General features: G+C 32.1%; 2 protein-coding genes and 1 pseudogene across 2 annotated transcripts; all 3 read right to left on the bottom strand.

The window, feature by feature from the left end:
- Positions 1–3,823: 3,823 nt before the first annotated feature.
- LOC18599831 (blue copper protein 1a-like) lies at positions 3,824–5,002 on the bottom strand. The gene is made up of 2 exons (XM_007029983.3): positions 4,790–5,002; positions 3,824–4,365 (listed from the first exon to the last, which is right to left on the bottom strand). Exons 1-2 carry the CDS (start codon positions 4,950–4,952, stop codon positions 3,959–3,961), a joined length of 570 nt encoding a protein of 189 aa, XP_007030045.3. The 5' UTR covers positions 4,953–5,002; the 3' UTR covers positions 3,824–3,958.
- Positions 5,003–8,869: 3,867 nt separating this feature from the next.
- On the bottom strand, positions 8,870–9,724 carry LOC18599830 (blue copper protein 1a-like). The gene is made up of 2 exons (XM_018121053.2): positions 9,501–9,724; positions 8,870–9,369 (listed from the first exon to the last, which is right to left on the bottom strand). The coding sequence occupies exons 1-2, from the start codon at positions 9,664–9,666 to the stop codon at positions 9,041–9,043; spliced, it is 495 nt and encodes a 164-aa protein (XP_017976542.2). The 5' UTR covers positions 9,667–9,724; the 3' UTR covers positions 8,870–9,040.
- Positions 9,725–12,193: 2,469 nt separating this feature from the next.
- Positions 12,194–15,664, bottom strand: LOC18599829 (caffeic acid 3-O-methyltransferase-like; annotated as a pseudogene).
- Positions 15,665–18,358: the final 2,694 nt, after the last annotated feature.

The following is an 18,358-nucleotide window of genomic DNA, read 5'->3' as shown; positions in this document are numbered from 1 at the left end:
GAACGGATGAATAGAACACTTGTTGAAAGAGCAAGATGCATGCTTTCTAATGCTGGTTTATCTAAAGTATTCTGGACAGAAGCTATCAACATGGCTTGCTACTTGGTAAATCGATCTCCATCAACTGCAATTGAATTAAAGACTCCCGAGGAAGTTTGGTCAGGTAAACCTATTGATTACTCTATATTGAGAGTATTTGGTTGTCCTGCTTATGCTCATGTAAATGATGGTAAGCTTGAGCCGAGGGCAAAGAAGTGCATATTCCTAGGCTATGCATCTGGGGTAAAAGGTTATCGACTGTGGTGTACTGATCCGAAATCCCCTAAGTTTATGTTAAGTCGGGATGTTACCTTTGACGAGTCTGCATTACTTCATGGGATAAAGTCTAGAATTGCAATCTCATCAGACCAAGAAGTGGACAAGCAGGTGGAGCTTGAAATCAATGCTCTTGGGACAGTGCAAGATGATAGTGAAATCTAAAATGAATCACAAGAGGAACAAGAATCAGTACCTCATATACAACAACGAAGCATTGCTACAGACAGATCTAGAAGGATTTCAAAAGCTCCTCAGAAGTTTGATGATTTTGTTACTTGTGTGGAGCGTGATTTTGATTCTTATGTTTTATTTGTTGCGGAAGAAGTAGAGACTAATGAGCCTTACTCTTATCGTGAGGTAATTACTTGTATCGAGTCTTCTCAATGGCTAACTGCTATGAATGAGGAGATTGAGTCTTTACACCGAAATCAAACATGGGAGCTTGTGAAACCACCTAAAGGCCAAAAAGTTGTGGGATGCAAATGGGTCTTCAAGAAAAAGGAAGGGATCCTAGGGGTTGAAAATGCTAGATTTAAAGCACGACTTGTGGCAAAAGGGTATGCACAAAGAGAGGGAATTGACTATAATGAAGTATTCTCTCCTGTCGTGAGGCATAGTTCAATCCGCGTGTTGCTTGCTATAGTGGCATATTTTAACTTTGAGTTGGAGCAACTTGATGTCAAAACATCGTTTTTACATGGTGAGCTTGAAGAGCGGATCTACATACAACAACCGGAGGGATTTGTTGTTCCAGGTATGGAAGATTGTGTATGTTTACTTAAAAAGTCATTATATGGCTTAAAACAATCTCCTAGGCAATGGTATAAAAGGTTTGATATGTTCATGAAGGCACAAGGGTACACTAAAAGTGTACATGATGGTTGTGTCTACTATAAAAGGCTTCCAGATGATTCGTTTATCTATTTGTTGTTGTATGTGGATGACATGCTTATTGCAGCCAAAAGTATGTCAGACATTGATGTTTTAAAGGAACAGCTTAGTGGTGAGTTTGAGATGAAAGACTTAGGTGATGCAAAGAAAATATTGGGTATGGAAATTGTCAGGAATAGACGAGCGTCGAGATTATGTTTGTCACAAAAGAAATACATTCAAAAGGTACTAGAACGTTTTGGAATGCAAGATGCTAAGTCTGTGACTACTCCATTGGGACTACACCTAAAACTTTCAACTGGTTTATCACCACAAACAGAGGATAAGAAGGAGTACATGACTCGTGTTCCTTATGCTAATGCAGTGGGTAACATTATGTATGCTATGGTATGTACTAGGCCTGATATTTCACATGTTGTTAATATGGTTAGTAGATTCATTGATAAACCAGGAAAAGGACATTGGCAAGCTGTGAAGTGGATCTTTCGATATTTAAAAGGCACTATAGATATTGGCTTAGTATATGAAGGAGGTGCAAACACTAGTTGTAATGTGGTTGGCTTCTCCGATTCAGATTTTGCTAGTGATCTAGATAGTAGAAGATCTCAAACGGGGTATGTGTTCACTCTCTCAGGATTTGCAATCAGTTAGAAAGCAGTTCTTCAATCAACCGTTGCTTTGTCTACAACTGAAGCTGAATATATGGCTGTGACCGAGGCAGTGAAGGAGGCTTTGTGGCTTAAAGGCTTGGTTAATGATCTTGGTTTTGAACAAACACAAACAGTTGTGTTTTGTGATAGTCAAAGTGCTATACATTTGACTAAAAATCAGATGTTTCATGAGAGAACCAAACACATCCAAGTCAAGTGTAACTTCGTTCGAGAGATTATTTCTAAAGGTGAGATTGTAGTAAAGAAAATAGCTACAGATGAAAATCCGGCAGATATGCTAACTAAGTCAGTTTCTGGGATAAAGTTCAAGCATTGATTGGACTTGATCGGTGTTCGTAGTGCTTGAGGCCAATTGGGGCAGTGGCGGTGTCGACAGAGATTGGTTCGTAAGGTGGAGCTTGGTGAATTCAAGCCTAAGGTGGAGATTTGTTAGGATAGTCTTGAATTGTGATTTAATTAGGATTGTTTAATTCTAATTAAATTAGTATACCTTATAAAATAGTCTTTAAATCTAGTTAGACTAGAATAACAATTCCTAATTCTATTAGGATAAGATTCCTAATTATATTAGGATAAGGTTATAGTATTTGGTACTATAAAAGGACCCTATGGGTTAAAGAATAATCATCACATAGATTTAGAGAGAGTGATTTAGGTGTACGTGGGATAAGGGTTATGAGTTTGAGACTGTTTCTTGTAATCTCCTAATTTTTCTCTTAGTGGATTTTTCTCTGTTACTGTGCCTGTGGACGTAGGTCATCAAAAGACCGAACCACGTAAATTCTTGTGTTCTTGTGGGTGTGCTTGATTTCTTTCTTTCTTTATTCTATTGATTGGGTTAAATCTTGGGTAATTTTTTAGAGATAATTCTGCAATTTCCCAACAGAATCAAATTCAATCACCAAAGATTTTAATCTCACCTAAAAGGAGAAAGCATAAAAATGTAAAGCATTTTTTATTGCAGAGACTTCAGCTAGGTTGTTCACCTTGAGGACATCCAAAGAAAAGATCCACTACATTGTTATTATCGTCTCGAAGAACATTCCCACAACTTCTCGAATCAAATTTACCTCTTGCGGAACCATCTATGTCAAATTTTCATTCATTATGACTTGGAGGTATTCATGAAATTCCTCTTCTTGGTTCTTTTGTTAATTGTTGTCTTGTGTTCATCCAAGGCATTGCCTACCACCCAATTTCATCCATGGTTTCCTCTTTTTCAATTGCATTTGATCCAAAATTTTGCTTTCACGTTAATCGTACAGACAATATCCTTTTTCATCCACTTCTTTGAGTTGAAAATTAAATCATTACGTGCCAGCCACATGCACCACATAGTGGCTTACACCACTGACATCCATCTTCTTTGTATGGAGAGTTGTTCAGCATAAAACTCTCACAAAATTTAAACAAACAGAAGATGGATCCAGTTCCTGTGTATCTTCATCTAGATTTTTGTGGAAATTGTACATCAAAATCAAACCAGTTTCTTCTTGGCATCAATATACGCACTTACGTGGCAGTGTAGATGGGTTTGCTCATAAAATAGAATTATTAGGCCTTTGTTACCAAGTTAATCATAAACTCGACAAATTAAGATGCATTACGTAATTAAAAATTATCACATAAAGCATGTATAAGTTCACTCTTCAATAATAATTGTCATATCACATTAATCATAAACTTGGACTAGTATATAATGACATGATTATTTTTAATTATGCCTCACATTTTAATTTCAAACTTTTCAGACTTATAATTGATGTAATAAGAATGACTTATCTGATAATTTTTCATGTTCTGATTAATTCTCTTCGTTTTGTAATGATGTGCAGAAAGAAAGAAATATTCAAAAGTGAATTGCAGCTACGCCAAATCCAAAATTGTAAAATAAAATAACAAGGCACCATTGTATTATTTTTTTTGTAATCAACGGTAAAGAATAATATCAGACTCAGAAGTACAAATAAACTTAAAAGCAATAAAGAGTATTATCTTCGGGAAATAAAGAGAAAATGTTAATGCCACACTCAAAATTATTGGATTAAATTGCTTCAATAGCTTCCAAAGTGTGCTGATCAAATCCATGGATAGGGAGATGGAGCCGGTGGCCAAGGTGCGGTAGGAGCAGGTGGAGATGGAGTCGGTGACCAAGGTTGAGGAGCTGGTGCCCAAGGCTGAGTTAGTGTGGCTGGCACTGAAGGTGCAGCTGGTGACCAAGATTCAGGAGTTGGTGCCCATGGGGAAGATGGCGCCGGCGCGGGTGCCGGGCCATACGAATATTGGACAGTGATGGCAAGCTTCTGGCTATAGGCGGAACAATGGTCACTAACGCCACAGATATACCACTTTCTTCCTGGAGTCTTAAGGACTATTGTATCATTCCCGGAGTTGAGAGCTTCGTCAGCCGGTGGAATGTCGCAGTTCTTGAAAGCGGTACCATTTACTTTGAACACATTGTGATATCCTTGAGGGTATTGGAACACTGCAAAATTGAGTGGGAAAAGAAATCATGACAATTGGCTTCAATCTATGAAAGAAAAGTAAAAGAATCTTTTAAAGTAGTCTTCTTATTTACGATTCTACATCTGAATTAAACAATAATTCAAAATATTAAATTAATAAAAACGAATCTAATTATGTAAGTTTAGTATAATCATATAATCTATAAGTAACATCATTAATATATATATATATATATATATAAAGTTAAAGATTAAAATTGATTACAAGTTTTAACAGTTCAAACTTCTATATTAGAGGATTTTTTTAGTGGACATTTCTATAAGAAATGAATGCAATATTAATATATCTGTGTAAGGAAATGGGGAAGCATATTTTAATGTCAATAATTATTTCCTCTTCAAAGTTCAAACTAGGATCTATGAAAATTAACTTGATATATATACCTAATTTATCGCCAATGCGAAATACTTTATCCTTTGCCCAAGCTTGATAATCGAAATTGATCGTCCATCCGCTGTCATCTCCGACGATATAATCTGTTGCCATGGCGATTGCGGGAAGAAATATGGCAACAATGGTGAGCATGAGAAACTTGTTTGAAGCCATTTGAAGCTTAACAAGAGATCTTCTCAAATCTTAATGCTAAGCTCAGGCTATTTCTGCTTCTTGATTGAATCTGGATTGGCTAATTAGTTGCAATTAAGGGCCTATTTATAGTTTGATTCACTAGCTTGTAAAATTTCATGAAAATTGTAAGGAACCGGCAAGGTGCCAACATTATAACTTTGGGTTATACGTAGGACTGCCAAATAATATTTTCTTATAAGTTTGAGGACATTTTTGAACAAATTGAGAGTATGATAATATTTGTTTGTTTCCTTAAGAAACTTTAAAAAGAGGAATAATCTTGAATGGAAAAGTCCAAAACGCAGGCCTACCTGATTTTTCAAAGGAAATTAAATATCATTGACACATGTCAGAACCTAGAAGGTGCCTGCAGCACTTGATTATACTAGTATTTTGGTTGCCCTTTTAGATCTTTTTAAATACGGTTTTGAAGAGATTTTCAATGTTGATTGTTGTCTAATTAAAGCAGTCTATTGGAAACAAAACTTTTGTCTGGTCAAAAAGGAAACTTCCTTCACCTCAGCTTCTTTGTTTTCTCACAAAAAGAGACCTTGGATCCCATAAGTGTAATCTCATAGTATTATTTTAATACAAAAAAACTTATATGAAGCTTTTTTAAGTAAAATTCGTGAAATTTTTAAACTGAAATTTTAGATTAAAACAATTGAATATGAAAATTAAAACTGATAAGTTTATAAGAAAATTTATTTTTTCAATAGTTGGTCTATGCCACTTCTTTGCCTAATTATGATTTTAAAGTCCGATAAGATAAGTGATTAGGTGATGTAACGTTTCAAAGATTTAAGCTTATTTTGGATTTTAAATCATGTGTTAAAGTTCAAGGTCAATTTGGGTTTTGGATCAAATTAGATTGAGTGAGAAATTTTAGCAAGTTCGTGAGCTAAGTTTGTTTTGATAGATTATTTAATTTTTTTTCTTTATTTTCATTTAATGATAAATAAAAAAATTAAATTTTAATTCAATTCCCATTCTCTTAATTACAAAATTAAAAAAATGATAAATAAAAAAATAAATTTCAATTCGATTAGAAATTCAATCCCCAATGATAAATAAAAAATTAAATTTCAAATTAATTAGAAATTAATTCAATTCCCATTTGTAATTAAATAAATTAAAAAATAATTAATTAATTAAATTTTTTAAAAGATAAATTTCAATTCGATTCCCATTTGTAATTAAATAAAAAATAAAAAAAAATTTACTAAAAATAAATTCCCATTTGTAGTTAAATAAAAATATTAAATTTCAATTCAATTAAAAATTAATTCAATTCTCATTTGTAATTAAATAAAAAAAATGATAGCTGTGGCATTTGAGCCCTGGCCTTTCGGACCAGAGCCTAAATCTGACGCCTAAGACCACTCGGCCAAAGTGTCACAAATCCAAGGTGTGTCTTTAGTTTTGACTAAGTGTCTTCTAAAACTGTTGATTATGATTCAAGATTTTACAAGCATTACTATCCCAAATTTTTTTTTTAAAAAAAAGTTAAAATTTGGACTCCAATATGTAAAATCAATGTCAAACTATTAATACATAGCAATTGGATTGGTTTGGACTGGTTTGGTTAAATGCTCAAATTGGGATCAAACATTTAGGCATGTTTTCAATTAAAGACCAAACGTTTCAATTGTAACAATTAAATACCAAATGCTTTTAGTTTCTTACAATTAAAAGTTAAGATGAGAGGTGTTTGATGAGTATAGGACACGCACATGAGAGAACTGTCAAGTCTTTTTTGTCAGAAACTCTTTTCTATCAAGTTAAAATGGTTCAAATTATGTTATGGTATGTAACAACTTTTTTATTATGACTTGCAATAATTAAATTTTTCAACATGACATATAATAATTATATTTTTCAATATAATGTAAAATAATTATATTTGTAACATAATGTGTAACAATTATATTTTTAACATGACGTGTAATAAAAAGAGAAACAAGGATGGCGGGAAAGAAAGAAAAAAATTGTGTTCTAGGGGAGTCTGCCCCCTGTATGAACCAAGTGATTGCATGAACCAAGGGTGACGCATGATAAACTGGAGAAACTACTAAAAAGCAATTGGAGCGAAGAATGTTTCTTCTTGAGGCCGACTTTCTCCAGATTTTGACGTTGGTTGCTGCATGCTCATGCTCTGAAGGACAGGTCCATGAAATGTATGGTGCCAAAAATGCATCTGCCCATTCTTATAACCACCAAGTTTTGCCTTCCAAGTCATTCGTTTTTTCTCTTTGCCATCAAAGCCCTTATTTCGGATACCTGTTTTTCAATTTTTACAATGTGAACTTTAGTATAAGTTTACTTTTGCATTAAAAAAAAATTGGGTATTTATCTTAATCTTGGTATTTGGAACTTTAAATTGAGATTTTGGAGCTGTTAGGGTAGTAATATGGTAACGTTAAGCTTAATGAAAGCTGGAAAATATTTGAAAGCTGGAAATTTAGAATGTTTGAACTGTTTTAAGGGATTTGATGCTTGAATGTCAAGCATAAATTGTGGTTTAAAGCTGTTAGTTGAAAGTGTAATTGTAGCAAACTAGTTCAAGTTCGAAAATAATTCTATAACTTCGAATACTTAAGAAGATTTATTCGGGAAAATCAGCTACATGTACTTGGAAGTTCCAAGAAAAATATATTGAAGCTTAAGGAATGCTTTGTTTTTCTACCCATGAATTCCCAAGCCCTGCCTTTAAAAAAAATGACATGTAAAAAAAAAAAAATTTTAAAACATGACGTGTAACACTATATTTTTCAAAGCTGCTATATCATTAATTCACAAAATTTATTATAGCGTGTGATACACATTCCATTCATCTGTCAACTTAATTCTAAATTGTAAAAAAATCGAAAGTATTTGATCCTTAATTGTTACAATTAAAATGTTAAGCCCTTAATTTAAAAAGTGTCTAAACGTTTAATTCCAATTTGAACATTTAGCTGACTAATTTTATATCTCTTCCTATATAATCTTGGATCACTATCATTTTATAAGGTAATCTTTTCTGGAAATCTTTCTATTAATGAAAATATTTCATCTGCGTCTCAAAAGAAAAATGTCAGACTATTTTTTTTTCTTGAAAGGTGTATTTATTGGCATTAAGCTGACAAGCCATTCAAAGTCTCTGGCTAATTACTAAAGCCAAATCACTCAACAGGACACCTCAATCCCAAAACCCAAAGCCATTATACAAAAGAAAACCAAAGCCAGCTCTTAAGCAAAATCGGAGGTTGAGCAGAAGAGAAAACTGAAGATTCCAATCCGAAGCTAGCTCAAAATCGACGACCGTAATCCCCCGAAACACGGCTCCTCGAAAGACAGAGAGACAAGAGAGGAACCCGAGGTAGAGCGAAAGAAGCGAACCAGATGACCAGCGGCAAACACGCGATCAACAGAACCTCCCATCTCTAACCTTGTAGGCAGACCAAGATGAAAGAGAAAGACTTACCCCCAACCTCCAAGAGCCCAAAAGAGTCAAGGGGGGCTTCCCAATGCCAGAAACCGAATCTCAAACACAAGAGGGCATCTCCCTTCACATTCCATCCTCCATGACAGAAGGGAATGACCATCACCCAACCGCCAAGCTCCAGGAGACAAAAACAGAGATATCCCCACCCCCCGAAAAAAAAAGATCACGCGGACAACACCTTTCCGCACACACAGCCCCGCCTCCCTCCTGCGCCTCACCACCCTCACCACCAAACCCCCAATTTCATAAAGCAAAACCACGAACATGCAAGACACGACGAAGTCTAAGGCAGATCAAAAGCCAGAGGGACCTTCCTATAACCACCAAGACTAATCGAGTGGTATCCATTTCTTAAAAATTGATGCAAATATCTTAAATTTATTGATAAGATTCCAAAACATTGGTACAAATTAAATTAAAAATGACTTTAATTGAACATACAGTTGTAAACAAAAAATCTCCTCCATGCTTCAAGCTGCTAAGCATTTATGTGAGGAGAAAATAAGGAAACAAGAGCCATAAATAACAATTCCAATCCCTCCCTTACACAACATTAATATGCTTAATCTCAAAAATAATTTCAGTATTTAACCATGAGCATGGCGACAATGGAGAATGTTATCCCTAAAAGGACCTGGAAGATGGCCTCCTTGTCACATAAAGTTGCAGCAGAGCTTGGAGCAGGAGCAGGGGCAGAGACAGAGGACAGCACGGTTATCTTTAACTTCATTCCGTTGTCGCAGTGGCCGGTTATTCCACAAATGTACCATTTATTTCCTGCGGCTGACAACATAATTGAGTCATTTCCAGAGAAAAAGCCTAAGGTATTGTTCGTTGGAACATTGCAGTTCTGAAAGTCAGTTCCATTCACTTTGTATACATTGTGAGCTCCGACCTTGTACTTGAAAACTGCAAACAAGAAAACCAAGTTCTCATTCAGTCTCTCTCTCACGCTTTTGGCAGTCAAGCTAATATATATATGTCCATGCCTTGCTAGCAATAAGAAAAACAATGGGGGGGAATTGAATTAGTAATGTTACCTAGAGTGTCTCCGATTACGAATTGCTTGTCTTTAGCCCACTGTTGGTAGTCGACTCCTAGCTTCCATCCTTCATCACCACCAACTATGAACTCCTCAGCAAGTGTGATTGCTGGAGCAATGGCAGCAACAAGTGCAAAAATAACAAAGGAACGATGAACAGCCATGAGAATTTATATTGAAAAGAGGATAAGGAGATCTAATTGGTTTGCTCTAAGGTTGTTCTTTTGGTATTGAAGGCCTGACTTGAAGCATGCCTTAAAGCCAGTACTTATAGTGTTAAGGTAAGTGTTGGTTTCGAAGGGCTACAAGATTAAAGTTAAAAGGTCGAAGGTTTTTTGGTTTTTAAAAGGAAAACTTTAATTCAAGGACGGTATTGCCGCATAAGGGACAATAAGTAGATTTGTAGGTAAACTTTCATTGGATCATCTATGAACTCCGGAGATGATTACAATATATTATTAGAAAGAGCTGATAGGCCATGAACCTTCATTGATAATATCTCAAAGCGGTGTGAAAAGTTGAACTTTATTAAAATCCATTTGACCTGTTAATTTTTTTTTTGGTTGAATTGGGAGAAGAGGATCTAAACTCTGCTTTTTTAAATAGAAAAATTATGCATTAATTAATGAATCAAATGTTTGGGTATCTGTTAATGTTTTTGTTAATTACTTTTTATTTTTTTAGAAATTTGATATGAAGTAAAAGCAAAAGGTAATTAAGAGTAAAATCATAGTTGATAAAAAATATAGAGCAATGTAGTCAAGCAGAGGCGGAGCCTCCTTATGGGATGGCCCCCCCAAAATTGTAAAAATATTTTATGTATTATATAAATTCTTTTAATGGCCCCCCAAAATAATTTTTTATTTAATAATTAATACAAGTAAAGAATAATAAAATAATTTCATATGCTTAACTCAATTTTAAAGTTTTTTTTAAATTTATATTATTATTTATATTTATTTATTTATTTGTTTCTATTCTATTTACTCATATGTTTTAAATCTCTACAAATGTTCTTTTATAAATTTTTACGAATTATCAATCATATTCTTTTTCTTTTTTTTATTATGTTATATGTGAATTCTATCTTTTACTTGTCATGTTCTTCTTTTCTCTGTTATGTGATTTTTATTTTCTATGATTTTAATCTTTAAAAATAAATAAATTATTATGTATTTTTTAAATATATGTTGCACTGTTGTTTAGAATTTCATCAATATATTATTTTTTATTCAAAATAATCAATGCATTTTAGCATGTATGTTGCAAACTTTAAGTAATAAGGATATACGTACAAATTAATAGAATGAAATAATTGTATTTCTTTCAATACAATTTTATTTATTATATTTATTTTTAATGACTCTCAAAATAATTTTTTATTTAATAATTAGTTTTATTCTTCAAACTGTTTGATAAAATTAAAGTCATTATGGTTAGCATATTGCTAGTGAAGCCCGACAAATAAATTCTAAACTAATATGTTAAGCCTATCAAATTTACATAAAAAAAAAGTGAATATGCTAATTCAAACCTATTAAGTTTTAATATAAATTTAACCCTATCATAACATATTATATCTTACCAGTCCAATCTAATAGCCTATAATAACATATTTTATCTCAATAGCTCAATCCAGTAACCCAATATTTTAATTAGCAATTTAAAAAGCAAATAGAAAATAAGAGGAGAGCTAAGGCACACAAAGTAAAGAGGCAATTCATTTAAGTTTGAAAAATTGTTTTCTCTCTCACTCTTGCTTGCAAAGAGTAAGAAAGACTCATTTTATAGTTTTATTCAGTCATATATATAAATGACACCATTATTATTGTTAATGTGTATTTTTTTTTAATATGTTCAATGTCTTTTGAATATTATTTAATTTTTTAGACGAGTAATAATTGAATTATATGTAAAGTTTTTTTTTAACTATTTAATGTCTCTTACTGTTTGGCCCTCACTTTGAAAATGCTCTAGCTCTGGCTCTAGGGTCAAGCAATTTTGGTTCTATGCATTTTGTAGTTTCCTGTCTGCCGTTGACGACCTGTGGATGCTTTGACAGAGTCAAAGTAATTGGCAATTCCCTTGAAGAAAGTGTTCATGGAATTTGGCAAGTATTGATCATAGTTGCAGTTTTGTGAAGTATATCCACTGCCAAAAGAATTTATCGAAATCTCTTAGTAGATTGCAATCAATCAGAGATTTTTTTAATGGTATTTTAATTTAAAATATGTTGTTTGCTTTGAGGTTTAGTCTTAATTTATGGAGTTAAAAGGAATTAAATTATGGACCTTTACAAAAATTTATGGAGTTTTGCTGAAAATATCTCCTCCAACATGCTGCACACCTAACACCATTGAAGAAAAGGAAAAATTCATCTATTTTTCAAAACGAACCACAAAGGAAAACCATTTCGTAAGGGATTTTCATTTTCGATTTTCATGAAGACAAGTAAGAGACGTGACGGAAATTGATTATATCCATTATCAAGGAAATTATCAAACTTTTCTTTTGTGATGGTAATTCCTTATTACAAATAATCGTGGATACTTGCATAATTACAATTTAGATTGAATAAATTAATATAGCATTTATTCCAGAGAGAGACAGAAAGGTCCCTGCATTTATTACTGAGCTTAGGAAATTACGAAGACTGCATTCGAAAACGTTATTTAGAACATAACGATCAAACTAGACTGGAGATTTTTGCAGCCAGCTGTTCACATTTTTGTACAATTCCATCACCAAATAGTTATAAGCACGACAAACAAGTTTCAACGTTGGGAATCCAGCTTCTCTTTGCCAGTGGCTCAAACTCTTTCTTTGTTCTCTCCTTTGCACCAGGGGAGCATGTGAACCAAGCTCAAGTCAGAGTTAGGCGTTGTGGCTGTCACAGGGTCAGTCATGGGCAGTTCTGGCACTATAGATTCCAATAATATCACTTTGCCAGACTCTGATATTGCATCTTAACAAGTTTTCAATAACTTCAAGCACTGATCATCACCTCAATCGTGAAGCACCCATTACAAAATTTTTACAAAAAAAGAAATAGTTCATATAGAAATTGTAGTAATGATTTTAATGGTTTCATATTTCATAGCAAAGAAAATATTGATGCTAACCTTCATGGAAATAATTTCTTGTAAATTGGGGTTCTTGTGATAAGAAGAGGAGGCGTTGCAAACAAGTAAGGGATATATCAGAGGTAACAAAGAGGAAGATTGGAGCAATTCTTGAAATACTAAATGTTGTGGCAGGTAGAAGAGAATAAGAAAAGAATAGGTGTTCTAAATAAGAATAGGCTAAAGAGGAAAGCTTTGAATGAGAGTCGGGTAATTCTGAAAGTGAAAGAGAAAAGTATCTTTTTTTGAATTGTGAAAGCTCTATATATAGTGTCAAAAGTAACGGTTATAAGAAAATATTTTAATGCACGTAATAAGTAATATTATTAAGGAGAATTTTAATGCTAAGTAACCGTGACTGAGAGTTAATGTCGAGTAATAGTTAGAAACCATTATATGGCTATTGAAGTAAGTTGATGTAATAAGACTTGTTCTCGAGTAAAAATTAATAAAGAAAAGCTGTACGTGAAAAGGTACCAGAGAAGAGCTGTACTAAACAGGTACAAGAGAAAAAGGTGTATATGAACAAGTATATGGGATCAAGATAAGAGGATAAAACACTTGTACTTTAGGAAAAGGTTAAGAGGAAGACTTCTTAACTACCTTCATATCTGAGCCATCAAGCCAAACTCTCCGAAATATCTCAAAATGAAAGTAACCCATGAACTTTGCCACTTATTTTGAGTTGCTTTCACTGTCATCCAAGTGAAGTAGTTATTCTATGCGAAGTAACTGTCCTACTTGTATTAGTTATTCCATCTGGAGTAGTGCTCTACCTATTCTAGTTATTTTATATGAAGTAGTGTTTCACGTGTTCTAGTTATTCTGCGTAAAGTAACACTTCACTTGTTCTAGTTGTTCTCTGTACAGTATTATGTTGTAACATAATTCTTTAGAGAATAGATATTAACCAAAATCAAGTATCTACACTTCTTCATGAGGAATTTTGGCGAACATATCTCCTCCTATGTGTTCCACACCTAACATAAAGGAAAAGAATATCAACATTTACAAATTCAACAAGGACAGCTTAACAATAATGTGGTTCTGCCAACACAAGGAAAAGGAAATTAGCTTCATAGGAGAAATTTATCAATAAATTTGAATGAGTTTCTTGGATTACTTGGGAAATTGGGTGCATCTTTAACAACAAGAGGCAAATGAAAGTTAGCTTTAATCTGTGGATACTTGGAAACAATGAGCTTAAGATTTGTTCCCAATCCACCACCCACATCGACCACTTGGCTAACGCCCTCAAAACCCTTGTAAATTTCTAGTACCTTTTTCATGACTATGGTAGTGTGTGGCTGGACACTGCTTGGTTGAAAGTGTCGAAGACTTTATTATCTTTCGCAGCCATCTCAAAAAAGTCCATCCCAAATCCCCTGACAAATGATAAGCCACCTCCCAATGTTGCTTCCTTGAAGAAGTTCCCAGACAGGTTGACAAGGTATATGATTTGAGATAAATGATTTCTTTTTTATTATTTGGAAGAAGGAGAAATTTAAACTCTACTTTTTAAACCGGGAACATGCTACTAAATTAAATATTTAAATACAAAAACCACGAATATTAATATCAGATATAACAGTTTCCATAAATATGCGAGGAAAAATTGAAAGAAAAAAAGTTAAGGACTAACCAACACTCGATTGAATGTTTATCAAGAGCCATGTTTAGTAATGGAATTACAGAAATTCCATCTTCATTTTGAAGGAAGTATTTGCCAATTGAACCTATGCCATACAATCCTTTCGTGTGTCCATCTTTATCAGTGACACGATTGCATGCTAAATAGAGTGAGCAGTAAGAACTCGAAGAATACGATCAAGTATGGTTGGAGCATCAGGGTTCTTAGTAGGAAGGTTAGAGACAATCTCAGCAGCAGAAAGCAAACAACCTGGACCAGCTTTTGCTATGATCTCTAACAAATTAAGATCAATGGCAGTTTTTAAGGCAAAAGGGAGCACTACTACAAGAAATCCTCCTCTTCCTTTGACGTCAACTCTTGTTGGTCTGGCAGTGAAGTACTCATGATGTTAGGTAGCGTTCGGTATAAGGAAAGTGAGCACATTTCCTACAATGTATCCAATTAAATCATATTGCAGTATTTGTTTTGTAACAGACTACTACAATGTAAGATTGCAATGCAATCACATTACAACCAAGGGATATAATGTAATTGTAGTCCAAAACCAATGTTATTAAAGACATTTTTACCTTTCAACTTTATAACTTTGTTAAAAATATTTTATAATATTATAATTTAAATAAAAAAATTAAAATAAAATATATAATATACGAATTAGAAATTAAAATAAGATAAAATATAAGAAATTAAAATTTATATAATAGAGGTAAAAGAAATTAAAATAAAATATATATAATATAAAAATTATATTAAAAATAAAAAAAAATATATAATGATAATAAAAAATAAAAATAAAATATATTTAAGAGATGATATTATATAAAAATTAACAATAAAAAATACAAGTATATTAAACTTGTATTTTAATAAATAGGGATAATTTTGAAAATTAACATTACATTCTAAGTAAAGTACTTGTAAATCAAATACTGCAATATTATCTTCTTTGCATTTTAATCATTATTTTGTTTGTATACCAAACACTGTAATGTTATTTTCTTTGCAATCACATTACCTGTAATCACATTGTATTGTAAAATACCAAATACCACCTTAATTTCTTTAATCTAGATTTGAAGAGGTGTTTGTAAAAGGGTTTAGCTATGCAAGTATGGAATGACAAAGCACAAAAATGGCTTGGGAAAATATAGAAAAGGATTATAATTTAACACAGAAACAATATAGGGGAGTCAAACCCGAAATTGAATGAGATACACTATAGACATATACATAGATACATATATATATATGATGAACATTAGGAATCATGTAGCACGCATCATTAATAAAAAATCCAGTTTGGGATACATTATAATGACTGATTCTTTCCTCGGATATGATCATTAATTACCCAATTGAATTTCCATCCATATTTAGAGAAAAAGCCATCTTATTGATACTCACTCCTTGTAAAGAAATAAATATGAGTTGGGTGGAATCTATACTTTTGCCAAACTTAGCTTCGAGCCTTTAATGGCACTGGATTGGCAACTACACTTGGGTTTTATAGGTGTGGCACATCTCGTAACTCGTATCATTTGCAATTAAAAATCAGTTTTTTTTTCAAATGTAAACGTTGACATTGTAAGCATTTAATATTTTATCTGAAAGAAAAATATAATTTAAAAATATTTTTTATTGAATTTGGTCTAATCGTAACATTTTGTAATACATTTAATACATTTAGTTCACAAAATAAAATAAAAAGAAAATATAATAATCATTCTGTATGATTAGAAAAATACAAAAATAGAATAAAATAATTATTATACACTTTTGTTCAAGAAATGGATTATTATTCTAACATTAATTATTTTAATTTTTAAATTGTAAAAATAGTTTTAAAATAATAAATAAATGATAAAAGAAAAAATATAATTTATTGTAATTTAATAATATTTTTACCAAAATACAAATGATGTGACATTTTTTTTGTGGATCGAACTTAGGTTTTTTGTAAAGGTTGCCTATTTTTAATTTTTCATATTTTCTTCTTTTTCTTTATTTTTTTTATTTTTTTATTTTTTCCAACAGAAATAAATAAAAAAACTCCAGCCAACCATCATCAACGAGACATACAACCACCAAAACGGCCATCGGGACATGGTGGTACTCAGTTCGACCGCAAATAGATCGTTGGCACTCCTTGCGACCAGATTAAGCCGCAAGGGCCTCGAGATCCAGTGCTCCAAGTGTCCTGGTTCGACTGCAAGACATCGTTCCGGCCGCGCCAAGTGGCCAAATTGGACTGGAGAGGGCACTGCTTTGGCACTCTATCGGGCCCTTGTTCATTATTTTGGCATGACCGACGGTTTATTCTGATGCCGACACACCATTTTAGTCTCTTTCGTACCAAAATCTAATCTCTAGTGACATTAACGATGGAAAATAAGTATAATTTTTGAAAAAGTTTTCAAATTATTTAAAAATGTTTAAATAAATTATTATTTTTTATATTTTATTTTAAATCAAAAATATTTTTATAATTAATGATTAATTAATTATTATTAGTGAAAATATCACTAGTCATTTTAAGATCACGCGATGCTAACGTAGAAGGTAAAAATACCACATGTTCATATCATCATGTCTAGTGTCGGAGTCAAAATTTTATGTTTGAGGAAGTGAAAACAAAAAATTCAATGTTTGTAGAAGTAAAATTATAATTTTTTAAAAAAAATAGAGAAAAAACTATAAAATCTTTTAAAAAGGAAAAATTATTAAATTTTAAAAGTTTAGGGGGGTGGGGGCCTTACTTACCCCTTCCCTCCATGTTTGATCATGTTATACTAGCATACTACGTCATCATTCATTGTATTGGGCGGACTCAACTTGAGGAGAGTGGCGTCACATGACACCACTCATTTAGCAAATAATTTTACTTCTTATACAACTTTTATAGAGTTTTATTAAGTTTTATGTAGTTAATAATACTAATGAATCTATTAATTTTTTTATAATTTTGTAAGGAATGAGGTCAAAGATTCCAAGTCAAAGTAAATTTATTAAAAAGTAATTTACATATTAATATTTAAATATTACATGAAAAGATAAAATTTTTAATATAATTTAAGATTTTATTAAAAAAGTCAAAACCTAAATTACTCTCTCCATCCTACTCTTGAGACCTGTAGTGATGCTTCCTCGTCTTGGTCCTTGGTTGTATTTTTCACTCTCTCTAACCAAAAATTCAAGCCCCATGTAAAATGAGGGACAAATAGTCGAATGATTACTTGATGACATATATTGAAAAAGATATATTCGATAATGTTTTTACTGATATTGTCATGCACCGTTTTTGAAATGTGAAAAGTTGTCACAATTATAGTTATTTTAAATATTTTTACTTGTATTAAATAAATGTACTGATTTTACATTTTTTTTAATTTAATGTTAAAACTTCTAGTTTATGGATTTCAACATATTTATATTTTTAAATTATTATTATTTTAGTTATAACAACACTCAAAAAAATTTCTGAGTCCGCCCCTGTCTATTATGACGTGTTAGTATGATATATCGGTGTCATCTAATATAAAATAACGAGTAACATTTCAATTAACAATAATTAATCAATTATTAATCATAAATATTTATATATCTAAAAATATGTAAGATTTGATTAAACGTAATAAAAAAATAAAAACTTATTTGAATTTTTCTAAATAGTAATTCCAACCAATATTTTTTAAAAAGATAAAATTGAAATTAAATTAAATTTAAAAAAGAAAAATTATCCAATGAATAGTCTTTTGTATTCCTCGTGTGCAAAGGAATGGCTATTTCAAGTTTGACTAAAATGTCCTCTTTTGACTTGAATGGATAGTTCTTTTCAAAATATGAACCAAACATTTGAACCACGTGACCATGCGAAATGAGGTAGGAATGGGAATGGCCATTTCAACCAACTAAACATGTCGTTAGTAATTGTCCATTGTGGAGGGCAAAGGGGTGAGTGGCTATCCTACATTTATGTCGTTAGTGTTTAAAGTTACAGCATGATTTATCAAATATTTATGTTTAAAAATTAAAATTGAGTTTCAAATTATTTCCTTAGTTGTCAAGGTCACTCTCTAAATAAAT

Source organism: Theobroma cacao, chromosome 5, assembly GCF_053813885.1.
Source record: "Theobroma cacao isolate CCN51 chromosome 5, ASM5381388v1, whole genome shotgun sequence".
In the NCBI taxonomy this organism is placed as follows: domain Eukaryota; kingdom Viridiplantae; phylum Streptophyta; class Magnoliopsida; order Malvales; family Malvaceae; genus Theobroma; species Theobroma cacao.
This window is presented reverse-complemented; position numbering and strand designations above follow the sequence as displayed.